The sequence below is a fragment of the Pisolithus orientalis genome (assembly GCF_024613125.1).
Source record: "Pisolithus orientalis strain OTSU chromosome Unknown F5J12scaffold_115, whole genome shotgun sequence".
NCBI classification, from domain to species: Eukaryota; Fungi; Basidiomycota; class Agaricomycetes; order Boletales; family Pisolithaceae; genus Pisolithus; species Pisolithus orientalis.
The window spans coordinates 46,662-65,291 of NW_026260896.1; the positions used below are offsets into that span (position 1 = coordinate 46,662).

An 18,630-nucleotide genomic window follows, 5' to 3' on the forward strand; every position below is an offset into this window, starting at 1 on the left:
CTGCTACATTGACCCTTCACTGTGCTCTATGAGTTAGTATAAAAAGTAGATAATGTTACCTATGCAATAAGTCAATACAGACTTGCATGGTGGATCTGTTTGTCTTGAAGCTGCCACAAAATTGATTTGAGAGAATTTTGGTGTTCTGACATATAGTACATGGACATCCTACTGGCCTCTATGGCGAGGGGTGGAATCTCCAACTGGCCTGCAGGGGGAGGGTGGGATATCCCACAGTAGCCTCTGAAGCTATCATGGGACATCCCACTATCTATGGAAAGGGGCCTGGGATGTCCCACAGTAGCCTCTGAAGTTATCATGGGACATCCCACTGGCCTCCAGAGAGGGGGTGGGATATCCCACAGTAGCCTCCAAAGCTATCATGGGACCTCCCATCATTGCCTCTTGGTTGTTCTACATAGATGACCTTGATGAACATGTGACTAAAGGTGGGATTGAACCAGCAGTCTCCCAGGTGTTGACCTTGTGGTCAAATTACTGAGCTATATGGTTTGTGTACTAATGTCAGTTGCTTGGGGGTTAGATCATCACTTTGGGAATAATTATCCATGCAGAGTAATACACAGAATGCACCATCTCCAACAGACATCAGTGGTCTTTAGCAACACAAGTCCACCCTTCCTTTGAGAATTAACAAAGTTCAGTTTTCTGCCCATCCTGGCTGGATTGGTATTTGAAGCACATGGTGGTCCACTGGAGGGCCTTACAGCCCAGGGTAATAATGGGACATTCAACCCCACAGCAATCAGATTACATAACCCCTTTGGACAGTGGGGTTCCCACATGCTTGTGCCCCTCAATAGTGTCATGTATTGTGCTACAATCTATTCCTTGGCTGGGAAGGTCTTCCACTCATCCTCATTCAATGCATTTAGTATGATCTTATTAATGTGTACTCCTTCTATAAGCAATGGAACTTAGCAATGGGACAGTGATGAATCCATTAAAATTTATCACAGTGATGCAAGGCTCACTTCCATAAGTATTGTATGATTCTGGAGATGACACCTCACAATCACACTGACTTCCCACTTCAAATCTGTGCATAATAAGTGTACCAAATGGTTTTGGAAAGTTGGTGGTTGCCACATAAATAGCCCTCTACTTTGCCAGGTATTCTCATCATCCTGGATGATTGTGACAATTATGGTTTCTTGGTCAGAAGTGGGATTTCAGTGAATATGAGCTGAACTTTTGTAGCTGAAGACCCCTGACACCTAAGGCAGTCATGGGACAGCCCACAATATATTACCAAAGGGCTGGGATTATGGGACATCCCAGGTCCTGCAAACTGTAAATAGCCCTGGGACATGGCCAGATGTCCCTGAGATGACCTGGTCTGAGTGGCTTTTAGCTTGGATGATTTGGAGAAAAACTTCAGCCTAAATGCTTATGAAAATGGGTTACCTGAAGTCACTCATTCTTGTGTGAAGGATGACTGCTCATGTCCAGCAGTCTTTCTACACATGAGGCCTCTAGTCTCCATCTGCATGGCATGGGGATTGTGTGCAACTCATCAACAAGTTAAGCAGAGTCAGCTGAAACCATGTCCACAACACCTTTTGTGTGTGACACCACATGTTCTAGGTGTGCTTCTTTCTGCCATGAGTTCTTGGAAGAAAGGTAGGCTTTCCATTTGATTAAAAAGGCATGTCCATGGCCAGACCTTTTATGGCTGACTATTGCCTCAACCTTGTAATCTTCCTCCTCATTGACAAGGTCAGGTGGTGGAGCCAGGAAGTTTGGTCCATGGACATCATTTTCACAATAGGGTGATAAGAGGGAGGCATGGAAGACATTGTGGATTTTCCATCATGTGGGAATCACAAGGCAATAAGTGATTGGAGATAGGACATTGGAGATGGTAAGGGTCCTTCTCTTTTCAGGGCAAGTTTCCAGTTTTCATAGGAACATTTTAAGTTCCAAGCTTCTAGCCAAACCTTATCCCCTTTGTGGAATGGGGTGAAGGGTCATGACAAGTGGTCTTTCATTGCTTTGCTGGCCAGGTCATGTGCTGCAAGGGCCTCTTCTCTGGCTTTTCAGAGTTCTTCAAGTCTAGACTCACTGGTGGGAAGGTGGGTTTCTGCAATCAGGGACAGAAGCAGTTTCAGTTCATAGCCATACATGAGGTAGAATGGCAATTGGTGAGTGACAGAATGAGGATGGTGGTTGTGCACAAATCCAGCCATTGGCAGGTTGTCTACCCAGAGGGTGGGGTCATTTTGGCAGAAGATACAAAGATATGTTTCAATCTCCTGGTTAACATGTTCTGTTTCTCCATCAGTCTGAGGGTGATACACTGTTGACAAGGCAAGGGAGTATCCAAGTAGGGATGCCAGTTCTTTTGCAAATGTTGAGGCAAACTGATGACCTCAATCAGATATGATTTTGTCATACAACCCAAAATGGGAGTAGACTTTCTTGAAAAAGAGGACTGCAATATCAGCAGCAGAGGCAGTTTTCTTTGTGGGTGATAAAGTTACCCCCTTTGTAAGCCCATGGTCTACCACAACCAAGAGGGAATCATAGCCCCTAGAAAGGGGTAAGTCAGTGATTAGATCACAGGAGATCTGTTGGAAGGGGTGGGTCAAGGGCAAGGGGATGGGTGTAAGGGGTGGTGTCATTGGGTGTGTGAAACTCAGAAGAGATGAGCTGCCAGGTCTTTAAGACACCAGGGTGTCCTGCAGAGGGGTGATCATGGTGGTTGGACATGATGGTCCATTGGAGAGTTGGATCATCAGGGATGTACACCTGGTCTTTATAGAGTAACACTCCCTTATCAAATCTCCAGTCTGAGAGATGGGATTTGAACAGGAGTGGCATGTCAACATTTTCTATGGTGTGAAGAGCTGTTTGGACAACAGGGTCCTGCATGGAGGAGGAGGAGACTTTCTGGGTAAGGTTTGTGTCAATGAGGTTTTTTTTTTGATTCTGAATTAAAGTGCATGAGGGTGGTTTACCCTATGTTGCACTATTCTACTGTAGTTTATGTGCTAGCAATAGGCCCCCTGTGGCCTACCAGCCCCTGCAGGCAAATGAATGCCCTGATGGCAGGACCTTTTCATCCCCCATCAGTCTGCCATTCCCATCTCTATCTACACTGTCCTGGCAGCCATAAGGCCAGCTGGTATGGAAGGGAATGAGGTTTTCTATGTCCGAGTTGGTGCATCTGTCATGAGATTTGGTCTGTGCATGGTGGTGGAGTGTGTTCAGGGGACATAGAGCCCCATTTGTGGCTCATAGCTGGGGTATATGGTTTAAATTCTAGTTATGGTTTGTTTACATCATGTGAGAGTTGGGTGAATGGGGGGGTATGGCATGTGGATGTCAGTCTGGGTTTGTAGTGGTGATGCATGTTTGGGATCATCAGGGGTTCACGAGGTATGTGTGTGCAGGGAGTGCCCTAAGTTTTTCATTATGTTGGTGGTTGTTTCTGTGTTTTGTAGATGTCTAGTGGCTGCTATAAATTTGAGGAGGTGGGGTCAAGCTTTTGTGTTGGAGAGGAGGAACACCTTGGAGGTGGCATCCCTACCCAGTGCATTCTGCAGTACATGTCTTTCCCTGTTGTATCTAGTACATTGGAATAGGTAGTGGTGCACGTTCTCCAGATAGTTTCCTTCACACTGCATACATGTGGGGAAGTCACTTCATTTGAAATGGTGAAGGTGGCTGTTTAGTGAGATGTGTCCTGTGCATAGTTGGATGAGAAGGCTTGTCTGCTTCTTGGGGAGGGACATGGTTAGCTTGATGAAGGAGTTGCCTGGTTGGAATGGGTCTATTGATGCTAGTTTGCTGTATCATGGCAACCTTTTCCAGGTTTTGTTCCACATGGCTTTCAGTTTTGTGTTGTAGGTTTGTTTGAGGGCAGACATGCTGAGGGGCACTTGATTTGATTACCACTTGGTTATCCACTAGAATTGTTGCTGGGTAGGTGACCTTGTCTCTGGTGCTGAGGAGATGTGCCACTAGTGGTAGTGCCACTGCTTTGGCTTCAAATACCATGTGTTGTGATGCACTGCCTAGACGATAGTGTAGGGTCCCAATGTGTTGGTAATCCACATATAGTATTGCTGCTGCACCTATGCTGTCTTCAATGCAGGAACTGTCTGTGAAGATCATTGTGTGTTCCTTGAGTCTTTCAAATTCCTTGATTACATCTTTTTTATTTTGGGCTACTGCAGTTGTGTGTGAGGAGGCAGCATTAGGCAGGGTTGGGCATGGGTGGATAGTTTTGATTTGCTCTGGGTTGACATTGAGCTCATGTAGGAGGTGATGGAGTGATGACCTGTGGCATTTGCTGTTGGTCTTCCCTATCCTCTTTATGTGTGTGTGGAGTGGGTGGGTGCTAGGTAGTGAGGAGAGGTGGAGGGATGCTCTATAGAGTGTTTGTTGTACAAGTAGAGGTGCCAGCCATATATTAGCATGTGCTAACAGGGTGTCAGTGGGGGTCATCCTCATAGTGCCTGTGGCTGCCATAGCTGCTGTTCTCTGGATTGTCAGGATGCACTTCACTATGCCTTGTGAGCCTCTGGTTCTAGCTGTGAGGTCTCCAGAGTAGGCCAGATGGATCCATACCAGTGCTGCATACATTACCTTCAGGACTACTAGCATTTGGTAGAGTTGTCACATGAGCTTCATGGGTATGCCTCATGATGTTGCAGATATTCTCCTTAGGAGGAGCACTTGTTTTGTTCCTTTCACTATTGCTTGTGCTGCTTGCTCAGGCATGCCAAAAGTCAAATGGTTTGTGCCATTGTCCTCATCCACTGCCAAGTCAAAAGATTTGATGGGTACATTTGAAATGAGTGGGGGAGGCATTGGTTCCCTCATATCCTGCAATTGAGCAAGCAGGTTAGTCAGAGAATCAGGTTGAGGAGATTGGTCCCTCAGATTTGATGATTCAGGGGTGATGGGCAGAGGAGATGGTTCCTGCACATTCTGCAAGTCTGCCAGAAAATCAACCTGCATAGTAACATCTTGTGCAGGTGATGAAGACCTGTCCATCCTGTTTAATTTCTTGTGTGTGACTGGAAGTGCCAATGGTTCCCATGCATTCAGCAATTGCTTGAGTAGATCCACATTCATACCATCCACTGGGGGAGCAGTTGGTTCCCATTCATTCAGGAACTGATTCATCAAGTTGTTGTGTGGATCCATTACTAGAAAATTAGTTTGTTCATTAGCTTGAAGGGCAATCATGCCAACTTACCAGCTGCAATTCTGCCCTCTGCCAGAGCAGTTGGCTCCCTTTCCTGCAGGAACTGATCCAGCAAGCTTTCACATGAATCTATAGTGAAAGAATGTTTGTTGTTTAGCTTGGAGAGAAATCATGTTCACTCACTGGCTGTGATATCCATGTTCAACCCCACCATATCCACCCTTCCACTTGAGACAATTGGTGGAGGGGTTGGCTCTCACAACTCATGCAGTTGTACTAGCATCTTCTCCAGATTTTTGGACTGCTTCACATGGGAGCTAGATTGCCTTGGCTTGATTGGTCTTACATTAGCTGTGGATGGCTTAGGTCACTGGATCCAACAATGAAGACAACCTCACCTTGACAATGGAAACAAACTTGGTGGGACTGTTTGGCAGACATATTTGATGATGATGGGTTCACTGATAGGTCAATGATCAATCAAGATTTAAACTTGTAGGAACAATGGTGAGAATATCATTCACACCATGGGAAGCAAGGTTGGACAATGGTGGATGGAGCCAAATTTTGGGTAACAGCAATACATGGGAGATGAGCAGCAATATCTCCCTACATAGATAGCTACCAGTCACTTCCACATGGCCAATATGTAGACCTGTCCCACTCAGCTCTCTGCTCAATTGTCCTGCTCAACTGTCCCACTTAACTATCCCTCCCTCTGATATCAAAGACACCTCTCACAACCACCATGGTGTCATGAGCTACTGTACATGCCATACACTTGTATTCTAATGTGTCACACTAGGCTAAGCCCTGTATAGACTGCACACAAGTTCCAAAAAAGGTTTCTGCTCTGACTGTTTGAGGGATTCAACAACTACTTCCACTTCTGATTGCTGCCTGTTTTCTTGCACAATCTCTTTGCATCAGGAGATGGAACATCTGCATCTGGCCTTGCAGGGGCCTTTCTGACATGAGGTGACTTCCAGGTGCTCCCAGGGATGCCCTGTTTCACATTCACAGATGCTGCAGTGGTGGTCACAGATCCATTATAGTTGGACTTCAACAAGTATTTGGCCCCAGGTTGATGTCAATTCATGTCTGGCTCACTTGATTCTGACAGAGCCTGCTTAATATACAGCACAAACTTGTTAGCCATAACAGCTGATTCAACATGACCAAACTTGCCTGGTGTGCACTTCAGGGTGGATTTCAGCTTTCCACCTTTTTTTCTGCTTGTTGACCCCTCCTCAGTTGGGTGGTGAGTGAAAGGAATGTTCTCCAATCCATCTTCATCTGCATATTCTGAATGGTCCTGTAGTTCAGTTGTGTACTCCTTCCCTGAGTGCAGATCAGGGTTTGCTATGAATACAAGTTACAGCAGGAAGCTCACTGTTGATGTTGCCATTTTCTTTGAATTGGATAGGGTGGGCAAATAAGGGTCTTCATCAGCTTCATCATTGGAATCATGGCCATTGCTTTCCCACCCATTATAGTCAGTTAGTGCTTTATTTTGTGGACAATGCACCAGGGTCTTTGCATGGGCTGGAGGTGCAGAGAGCTTGACAAGGGATTTCTGCATGCTAATCCTGATAGCACTCATCAGAGATTGAGGACACTAAATACTCTGGCCACTCATGGTAGTGAGCAGTCACAAATCCATGAACCATTTTTTGTAGTTGGTCCCAGCTAAGGCCCATGATTTCTCCTATCCAAATCTCTCCATTGGCATTTTTCACCAATTTCACAGAGTCAACCTTGCCAGTCCTTGTTGCTTTGGCTGCTGTCTTTTTCTGAGCACATTTGGGACTTGACTCGCCATCATTCTCAGGTGGTGTTCCTGGTTCCTCAAATGTTTCCCAAAGGTACTCTAGCCAGCTTCCTTCCAGTGTGTGGACATCATTGAAGGGGATTCCATCCATGATTTTGTTATTGAAGTCCATACTGTCATTGCATGAGTCTTACCTAGGCCTAGAGGAGAGTATGGTGGACTCACATGCATGCCTGTATAGTTCCCTCCTCATTTTTCCACCCAGCCATACACACTATGCACATTCTGCAATACCTCCACATCTCCATCACAAAGTGTCAGACATACTTGTACCCATACTTGGCTGTATTCCTGGGAACCAGGATAAATTGAAGACTGGGAAGTTGACCTCATACAATTGCACCTTGCTTTTGTCTCTGGCACAGGGCCTTCCCACCCATTCCACCTTTCTGCTATATCTTCAGCTGCAGCCAATTGTCCCTCCATCAGGTTGTCCTGAATAAAAGCCATCAATGCATTCTGATACTGTTGGATCTGCTTGCTTCCATGGGTATTGCCTTCTTCTACTTTCATTTTTGCAAGCTTCTCCTGTATTTGCTCTTGGTACAATTTGCAGACCACTGCCTGCATAGAGTGTCTGTAACTGGATCTAAGGGTAATGCAGGGCTTCCTTGAATGGAGAGGCTTTTTCAACCAATCTTGTATTAGCTACAAGGGTGCTTTGAATTGTGAGCATCCAAATCAAAACTTTTAGAGCATACCATGCACTTGGTCTGGACTTTGCTCCCTCTCAACTCCTTGTTCCTGTCCAATTGCTGCATCTCCTCCCATATGGATAGCAGAACTGCAGGCTTCTTCTTCTTCCCTGCTTGCCTCCATTCCTGGTGGCAGCACCCAAGGATCTCCAACTCTTCCACTTCAAACCTTTCTTCCTCCCTTTCCCCCACATCTGATGGTTCTATGTCTTGCTCACCATCAGCATCATCTCTTTCCATCTGATCCCAGGCATCTGATTCATACTGGGACTCCATGGAGTATGATGTGGTATGATGTATAATGGTGTATAATAGATGGTTGGCTACTATGTTTTTTCATGCCCTTGTTTGGTCTCAATGCATTTCAGTACTAGTGCAGTCATGCCAAGGAATTTGTTTGGACCTCCATGAAGTGACTGAAATATCCAATCAGGCTGATCTCTTTGACAGGATCCTGCCCAAAGGTGGATTAGCTCCCAGTTTGCATCCAGGCTGTCAGTTGGCTTGCCCAATCATATCCATACTTATATTGATACTGAACATCTTGTTTCACCTTCATCAGCTAATATAGCATCCAAATTCACCATCATAATCCAGGCAAAGCACCCAGGTAATGTTGCAGCAGGAAGGGAATGTGTGGGCAGGGATTGAGCAGTAATAAGAAGGCAGCACCATGCATTGTGCAAGGCCAGTGTAGTTGCATTTGTATTTATGCCCTGACATGTGATAAGGTACTGACATTGATAGAGCTAACAGATAAAGTGACTTGCACTAGCGGTAGCATTTCTAACAACTGACTTCATACTGTGAAATCAGCAACCTCCAGATGGCAAAGGGAAGCACTCAAAAGGGTATGAGAATGCTTGGTCCTACCCTGGGCCATCGTGTAAAGCAGCTGGAAGTCAAGGCTTGGAGAACTGGAGGTAGATATAGATTGCAATTGGTAGAAGTCACACTCAAACAGCCAGATCCAGCAACCCCTGTCCATTCTCCCCAATCCTCACCATCCAAGCATTCAAGGTCTCGCTCCCACAAGTACTTTGATGCATGGGCAGATTCAGCCTTTGACAGACATGAAAGCATGAGCCCACTGGTCCAGCAACTGATGTTAACATGGAAAAAGGTATGCAGCAGTTTGCCAACCCAAAAGTGGACTTCACATGGTGTGTCAGATGCAGAATGATTACATCTGCAAATGGGTTCCATGGAAGGGTGAGTTCTTGAAGATACTCCTGGAGCTGGAAGCCTCCCCAGAGCCAAGGAACTGCACCTGGTGTGGCAACGACAGGGTATACAGATGTCCAGATTGCTTGCATCAGCCCCTATTCTGCACAGAATGTTGCTGGAAGAGTCATGAGAGCCTGCCTTTCCACAGGATCCAACAGTGGACAGGGGACTTCTACAAGGAATCTGCCCTCCACATGGTGAGAGATCAGTTGGTTGCCCAGAATTACATTCACATCAAGACCCACAGACTGGCATTCAGTTGCACCTAGGACATGGCAGAGCACCCTGTCCCCATGTGATCACACAAGCCCAGCAAGCAGCAGGTGACCCTCTGCCCATGGATGATCAAGAATGGGAAGATGTGGAAGATATCAAAGAAAACCCAAAGTGCCTCCATCCTCCAGTGGGGTCAAGATATCTCACCATTGTGGATGTCACAGGTGTTCATTTCATTGTAGTGAATTGGTGTGAATGTGAGACTTCAGAAACCTGATACATACAGTTACTCAGAGCCAAACTATTTCCCTCAACATTCAAGAAGCCAAGCACTGCATCCACATTCATGGTTCTGGAATGGGATGACCTCACCACACTGCCAAGAACTGCTGGATTTCCAGATGAATGATTCCAACTTCATGAAGATGATTCAGATTGGTTAGTCTGAGGATCCACTTGCAGTGCACTCTCTGACATCCAAGATTAAGCAGATAGCCTATCACAGAAGCTCAAAGCAGCTCAAGCAGCAGTGCCATTGGCAAGGCAGGCATATATCAAGCTAGATGAAGCTTTGTCTGCAGAACAGCAAAACAACTGGTGAATGCAAGAGATTCATGCACTGCATGATCATGTCAATGACCCATCTGTTGTGGACATCTTCAAAGTTCAATTAAGGGCAGGTATGGCATCTGCCTTTTTGGATAAATGCAAAATACTTACAGTACATATCACAAGAAGCACTAACAGTGCATGCCATCAAACTAGCATTATTGGAGGAACCCAGACCCAGCAGAAGCCTACATGGAGCAGCTAGTTGGCTAGTGCACAGTTTATGCTTAGAAGAGGCCATAACCTCATTTCACATGGACAGAAAGGATGTCAGGGAACAGGCATCAGAATTGAAAAAATTGGCTATGGCATGCCATACTGATTGCATTGCATCTGAACACTCAGGTTTTATTGTGGATGCCACAATTTACTTGAAGCTTCACCTTGAAGTTGGCTCCAACACTTCCACCAGTGAATCTGTACAGCAGACTGTGTTTCTTGATGCAAATTCAGAGCAGGATTATGCTTCAGATGATGGTTGGCTGGACAATGTGGGGGATGAGTTGCCCACCTCAGATGGAACCCTGGCAGGACTGCAGGACAAATTGCCACTTCCATCCACTCTTGGCATTGATGCATGTTGAGCTTGAGGGCTTCAAAATCTTGCAGAAATGGAGCTGAAGGTTTACTCAGGTCAAGCTAATGATGGATTACATGGCCTCTGTCTTACATTGGCAGACAAGGTGGCTGTCTTTTGGGGGGTGGTGCACACAGCTAAGAGCTATTCTATGAAAACTCAGGCCTGGGATATGATCCATGCTATCAATGTCTCAGTAAAAAAACAGGCCATGATTTATAATCAATGCAGAGATGCCATGGTTGTACTTGGCATAGGTGCAGATATCTTAGGACATTATCAAGAGCTTCATAAAGAAGACCTGGCTGTGCAGACAGCAGCCTTCTCCCAAAATGCACAGGAGCACCATGGAACCCATGTTCCATGGTTTTGGTCAATCAACATCCCATGGGACACAGAATCAAAGAGTTGAATGTCTGAATGTATGTCAACCTTACCATTCAACAGTGCTTCAAGGTTGATGAACTTTCTTCAATTAGTTTATTGCATTCATTGGCTGCAAGCAAAATCTGTCAAAGATTGTTGGGAAGAAGAGGAAGAGCTTGTAATATCAGAATTTCAATGGGCTATAAGTTTCTTCAGATTTCAAGCAAAAGAATGGCATAAGATACAGATGGGGAGCAGTGCTATTGGAGCTCCTGGGGTGCAGTGTTATGCAGTGAGGCAGAGGATGATGTATTTGAGGTTGGCTGAGCATGCCAAACACAAATGGCAGGCCATGAATGCAACTGATATTCAGTTTGTTCTGGAGACAGATTTGTAGTTAAATGTTAGCTTAATGTGAACCTGCAGTTTCTGTTCCCCACCCTTGCATTCCACCCTGTAGCTGATGGGTGGGTCAGCAGATACATCACAGGAGATGTCCAGTGGCAAGCTAGCCCATTCATTCACCTTTTGCATGTTTTATTTCCATTGTGGATTTGTCTGGTATGACATGAGTTTGTATATCATTTGTCTTGAAAGGCTCATGTGTCTGCAGGCTGAGATGAATGGCAACAAACCATTGTTGGGAAACAGAATACACTACAGAGGGTGAATTGGTCACTAGTGACTGGCTGAATGCCCTTGGTTGTATTTCCATCTGCAGAGAAATATTTATCTGCTCATTTGCCAAGCTTCTGCCTATTGAAATACATTGGCTCCTGCAATAGCAGAATGCAATGTTTTCCCTGAATTGAACCTTGCAAATCTCACAATCTGCTCATTTGCACATGTCCCACCTGTGGGCATACCTTGGATCCTATGTTAGCACCATGAGAATATTGCTTTGCATTTGCATCTGATGACCAATTGCTCTCAGCCTTGCATCTTGCACAGTCCACTCATTTTGAAGGGTTCTGTCCATCAGGATCCATCAAATGCCATGTTAGCAGGTCGAGACAGTCCATATCAACCTTGCATATTGCACAGGCCACTCATTTGGAAGGGTTCTGTCTATTGGGATCCACAGAATGCTGTTTTCACAGGCTGACATCTTTCTTTGCATCATTATTCTATTATTAGCTGTTATCTTGTTTTGTAACTCTCAAGTGAACACTGTAAATAGCATAGCCCACTCATTCACCAGGTGTCTGTCTATTCAGATTCATCAGTGGCCATATTAGCAGACTCAGATGTGTTGGCCAAATCAGACTATTAATTGCATTTGTGTCAAATGGCAGGTTGCTATCTCATATTGCACAGTCCATTCATTTGCAAAGGTTCCATCTATCAGGTTCCATCAGCTCTGGTTTTAGCAGATTGAGACCATCCTGTGATCTCATTTCTTATGTTTCAAGTTAACTATTCTAAGTCACAAAGCCATGCATTTGCTAAGCTTCCACCTATCAGGATAGATTAGCAGTTGTTTTAGTAGAATGAGATTATCCTTTGCAATTCTGTTGGCTGTCTAGCCATTATTGTCTTTTTCTCACTCTTAAATAAAGGTTGAATATACAATGTGGCACGAGTGGTCAATTAAAATGGAAATACAAAATGACATTGTATGTACTGTGGAGGAGTAAAATGATAGATGGCCTCGTTCACCCTGCTGTCCTATCTGCCCTTGTCTCATCTGCCAGAGGCCCTAAGAGATCAATGAGATCATCACCCAATGATTGTCCATATACCCATATATGCAGAGCCTCCAGCTTGCAAGCCATCCTGTCCAGTGTCTGCATGGTTTCATCCTGTTGTATTTGGAAATCATACATTTGATCCTTGTAGTATTGGCAGTGGGCCTCAGCATCATGGAGTTGACATTCCAAATCTTCAATTCACTCTTCAATTGTGTTGGATGTTTGCAACACCTTGGCAATTGGGGCACAGATGGGTAATGGTGCACTGGGCATTGCAGTGGTTGCAAGTTGGACAGGTGCTGCTGTTGTCAATGGGTGGGTGTCAGCTTTGAATACAAGGGTTAACTGCAATAAGTAGCATAAATGTAGAGTGATTAAATGTACCTGCTACCATAGATCCCTCTACCTCCTGCACAACAGATGGGCCAGCCTTGACAATTGAATCTGCTCATACAGTGGCTGGGATTGGGCAGGAATCCCTGCATTTGAATGCAGGAATACAAATCTCTGAATAAAATTTGAGTCAGTGTAAATACATGAAATTGTGAACATACTGAGTGAAGATCCCTCAGGGATCATCTCTCCCTGGTTGGAGGGCCCAACCCCAGCATTGATGGCTTTGGAAGCCATCGAAATGTGTTGCTTTGGGGGATGTTCCTTTGGACTTTGGGATTCTTGGGCCTCCCTTGTTGGGGACAGAGTTTGAGCTCACTTTTTTCCCCTGGCTCGCAATGGATTCTGTCAAGTTGGAGTGGAAATCCCACCTTTGGCATGGCTATATCAAATTTTGTGACTGTTGTGTGGGAAGCAGGACTTCCCAGGGTTCTTGTAGCATCAGACCTTGCATCTGTGGCATGAGTCACAGGAATGGGGGTCAGGGGAAGGCATCCTTCTGGCAGCTATGGCAGTGTGACTGTATAGTCCATCCAACAGTGGACAAGGCTTGCATTTTGATTGGCCTTGAGTGGGAACATCTTTGTCATCATTGGTTTCTGCTGTTGCCTTCCTAGAGCAGGATTGATGTCTGGATCGATGGGATGTCATTGTCAGGGCAGCTTTGCACTTCTGCCTCCCTTGCACTGGTTCTTCCTCATTGTCCTCCTTCTCTGGCACCTCATCTTCACCCTCATCATCCACCTCCATCCTGTGCAAGCTATCCACTATCATTTTCTCCACCTCTGCCTTGGTTGCTTTCTATTTTCCTTTGTCACTCATAGGCATTTCAGTCTCTTGAACAGGTGGTGTTGGTGTTGGCACCACATGGGGCATAGGGAGGCCAAACCAGTGGTAGTTGTATTGACACTCAACAATGTCAAGCCACTTGTGGTTGGTGACATCAGTTTCTGAAGGGGATAGGGCAGTCTTCCACTCAGGCCACAGGTGCTCGATCAAGCCAAGGTCTTCATGCCACTTTTAGAACATGTCAATGCTGATGAGGGTCATCAGAATCTCATCTGTCCTAGCAATGAGGCCATGTACAGCATCCTGAATGCATCAGTTAGTGAAAAAAATGTGATGATGCTATGACACACTGGTTCGTTGTGTATTGCCTTGATGGCACCTCTCCACTTTGCAATCTTGTCTGCCTTTCCCAGCTTGCTGCTTTCTGTGATATCCTTGAAGTAAATTTGAAGGGTGCAGTTGGCCACAGCATCAAGCTCAGGCAATTTCTTGAAGAGCTTGTGAGATGATGACAATGACATGTTTCTGATGACAAGACAATGGAGTAGTTTGACAGTGAGAGTGGTGATGGTGATTGGAGAGTGGAAGAGTCAGAGGTTAAAGACAGACAATGAGATATGTGGATGTCACATTTTTTATCCTGCCTATGAATGATTCCCATGGCATGACAGAAATACTGGTACAAGTCAAAAATCTTGAATGCATATATGAAGCAGAAGCTCAGATAAAAATATGATGCATTGTTCTGCAATAGCATTGCTGTTTGCTTTGTGTGTTTCCTGTCTGCTCCAATGGCAGAGCCTGGCTCACAGCTACATAGACCAGTGCCTGAGATTCCAACTAAATAGGCAAATCATCCAACATGAAACACAATTTATAGTGGGAAATTCAGATACTCTATAGTGTGAGAGGTTCCACTTTCTTCATTTCTTGTCTTCCTGGGCCTGTCTTATATTGTGACAGGGGGATAACCCAATTATGGATAGGCCTGTCCATTTGTGGTGAGCTATCTATGATATGATGGATTGGCCCATCTTATGCAGTACCAAGGGTTTGTAATCCTGTGATGGACAGATCAGCCTGTCTTATGTTGTAACACTGGTTTTTGTTTTCCCTTATCTGCTGCCTGAGAATACCATGGATGGGCCTGTCCTTGTGTAGATCCCTTTGATCTCCCTTTCTGCTGCCTGAGAATGCCTTACATGGACTGTCCTTATGTAGATAGCTTAAATCTCCCTTTCTGCTGCCTAAGTATACCATACACAAACTCATCCTTATGTTGTGACAGGGGTGCATCTTGCTAGATGGGCCCATCCATTTGTTGTGATGATATACATGATACTACTGAAGGGCCTGTCCTTATGTTGTGATGCTATTAGATGATATTACTGATGGGCCCATCCATATGTTGCAACAATATAAACAATACTACTGAAGGGCCTGTCCTTATGTTGTGATGCTATTAAACAGCATTACTGATGGGCCCATCTTTATGTTTCAACAGGGTACATCTTACTGGGGCCAGGCCCACCCATATGTTGTGACAATATAAATAATACTACTGATGGGCCCATCCATATGTTGTGATGCTATACATGAGATTACTGATGGGCCTGTCTTTATGTTGCGACAATCTAAATAATATTACTGAAGGGTCCATTCATATGTTGTGACTCTATTCAATGATATTAGTGATGGGCCCATCTTTATGTTTCAACAGGGTACATCTTACTGGGGCCAGGCACACCCATATGTTGTGATGATATAAATAATACTACTGAAGGGCCCACCCATATGTTGTGATGCTATACATGAGATTACTGACAGGCCTGTCTTTATGTCTTGTCAGAGGTACATCTTACTGTGGACAGGCCCATCCATATGTTGCATAATACTACTGACAGGCCTGACCTTATGTTGTGACTCTATTAAATGATACTAGTGACAGACCCATCTATATGTTGTGACATTATGAAATGACATTACTGATGGGCCCATCTTTATGTTGCAACAGGGGTACAGATTATTATGAACAGGCCTGTCTAGATGTTGTAACACCATAAATGATATTACTCCCAGGCCTGTCCATATGTTGTGACCCTCTCCATGTTATGATAGGCAGGCCCACCTTGATGTTGCAACAGGGGTGCAACCTACCAGGACAGGCCCATCCATGTCTTACAGCAACTCAGTATACTTGATTGGTCATGGGCCCATCTAAATGTTTCAACATCCTCACCCACTGTGGGCCCTCCCATATGTTGTGGTAATGCACTTACAGGCCCATACATATGTTGCTCTCACTTTAGTCCCTCAGGCCTGTCCATGTGTACTGGCTAATCTATTTAGGCAGGCCTGTCTTGGGGTCTATACAAGTGTTGGTGTTTTGGTGCACAGGCTGCCCATGTGTTGTGACTAAATGTGACTACACTATTTGGCACTCAAGTACTACATACTGATGACTCTAGTGTTACAAACTGAGTACACAAGATTGCTGCAATCACAGGATATGAAGAATGGGGTGACTGATGTGCTGTGTGTGAAGCACTGTGGTCATGAGCAATGGTGACTGCAGCAAGGATGACATCAGCAGTGTCTCGAGCAACAGCGAAGATGATGACAATGACTTTACTTAGCACAGATCAACAGCCATATGAGATAGGGAGAGGCATTCTATGGAGACAAGGCACAAGGAGCATGGGTACTGAGCTCAATGGCTCGAAGGTTCATTTTGGTTTTGAAACATTTTACTTATGTCTGCATTATTCTAGGGAAGCTGGCTATCTACGATGAATGGCGACTGTGATACAAGAGATGATGATGATGTTCAACACAGACCAATGGCTGCATGACACAAGAATGGCCACTCCATGGACGCAGAGTGCGATGGAGGCTACCGAGCTTGAATGCTTGAGGTTTTGTTTTGGTTTCACAGTGCTTTACTCACAGCTACCGCATTTTAGGAAATACCAAGTGCTACAGAATATCATACAGAAGCTACTGCGATTACGAGTGGTGGCAATGACAAAAGTGTGACCAATGACGACGATGATGGTTGCATGGAGTGTGGGTCAATGGCCAGGCAAGATCAGATGTGTTGTTCTATGGAGACAAGGCACAAGGATTGCAGGCACTGAGCCCAACAGCTCAAGGGTTCGTCTTGATTTCGAAATGTTTTACTTATGACTATCCTACTCTAGGGAAAATGGACATATGCAACATGGCTTGACAGAGGTCCTCGTGATCACAATTTGAGGGTCAACAATGGACTACAAACAAGTGATGGCAACAGCGAGAAGAGAAATGATGATGATGACAAGGCTTGACATGGACAGAAGACCATGCAAGGCTAAGATGGCCATCTGATGGAGATGGGGTGTGAGGAGCACAGACACTGAGCTCAACAGCTCATTGGTTGGTTTTGATTTCAGAATGTTTTACTTACAACTACCTTGTTCGAGGAAAAGTGGATGTGTGAGACAATGCTCAAATGACATCTGAGCAGCAGCGATTCAAGGAACTATGATGATCTGCCAGGAAAGACAGTGGATTGTCAGAGGGAAGCTACATGACAAGATACAATTGTGCTACTACAAATGGGGCAAGCAGTCAGGGCAAGCCAAAGGCACAAAGGAAAGTGAGTATCTATGACGAATGGAGATCGCAATGTGAGAATCTATGAAGGACTATGAATGAAGGTGTTGAACATTTTACATGTGATACTTTCTGCTTAATCTGGCATGTCATGTGATTGAGCACATCATCCTGATGTTATTCTTGCTCATATATTCTATTATGTTCCATGACTGTTCTTTTACTTAGTATAGCAAGAGAAAACCCCTTATGGTAGTTTTACTGTACTCTGATGCACTTGGTCCATGCACTGGTTTTCATGTATATATACTTCAGCACTGAGGTGCTACACCCTCAGTTTGAAATCCACTCATATTTCAACCTCTGTTCTCACAAGAACTACTCACTACCAAACCTTCTTCAAGCCTATCACCCAATTGCTAAAAGGCAAGTGTTCTGTCTTGCCTATCCCTGTGATTAGTCCTCTGCACAATTGGTTATGAGCCCTGACTTCTAGTTGGATATCTCATTTGTCTAGAGGGTCATTGGTTTCACTGGTGACAACTATAAACCATGCCTCTGGACAGCCTAGAAGCACTCAGTTGGGTGATGGCAACTTTTGTGGTGTTGCTTCTATGCAGGTTTATCCTGCAGTGTATTTCACTTGGTTCAGTCTTGTTACTGATTTCCAATCTGCCTTTTATGCTTCTGCCCTTTATTGGGCAACAGCACTTGGTGTTCCTACATGGTACCAAATCTATCAAAATTGGCTTCCTTGCCATATTCAACAGCTCCAAGAAGAGCAACAACATTTAGCTGAGGTTTTAGAACTTATTGGCATGTATCAACATGTACAAGGACTCCAATGCTTACTTCCTCCAGCTCCCAAGATTCCCAAGCAAATCATGGAGCTTCCAAATGAAGTTCCAGATCTAGAAAGGCATGAGGTTCCTGCAATGTTCCTAAATCCACCAGAACAGCCTCCACATTACCTCCTTCTTGCTATTCCTGATCAAGATGATGAAGCAGATCTTGATCTGGTTCTGTGGTATACAGAACAAGAGGAACCTATAGCTCTGCCTCCTCCTGTGCATATGCCCACTCCTGAACCAGAAATGGTTCAGGAAGTGTATGATGCTCTTGCCACTGCAGAAGCAGTTGCTGCTGAGATCAATCTCGCTGATTTAAATGCTGCAGAGTTCGAACTGTTATTTTAACCTTGTGTCTGTTCCTCTTTCTCAGATCTTGCTTTCTTACCTTTTGTCTCTCTTCTCAGAATGCCTTTCCCTCTTGCTCGTGTCACTGAGCTCTGTCTCACTGAGTCTTTTGATGAACAATTGATTCATAAATGGAGAAAGAATTTTGTAGTAAAAGCAGTTGGTTTTGTAGATGTGATTCACATTGAGGATTTTTGGGTATGGTCTCAAGCCTATCCTACATTGGTTTCCTTTACCATGCAGCTGCCTATGTCCCACTAACATGTT

The 18,630-nt window shown here is 44.8% G+C and overlaps 1 protein-coding gene across 1 annotated transcript; it reads left to right on the top strand.

Annotated features, from left to right (window-relative positions):
• Positions 1-17,781: 17,781 nt before the first annotated feature.
• Positions 17,782-18,363, top strand: F5J12DRAFT_899139 (uncharacterized protein; the record flags this gene model as incomplete). Its single annotated transcript, XM_051748154.1, has 1 exon — positions 17,782-18,363. One exon carries the CDS (start codon positions 17,782-17,784, stop codon positions 18,361-18,363), a length of 582 nt encoding a protein of 193 aa, XP_051594277.1.
• Positions 18,364-18,630: the final 267 nt, after the last annotated feature.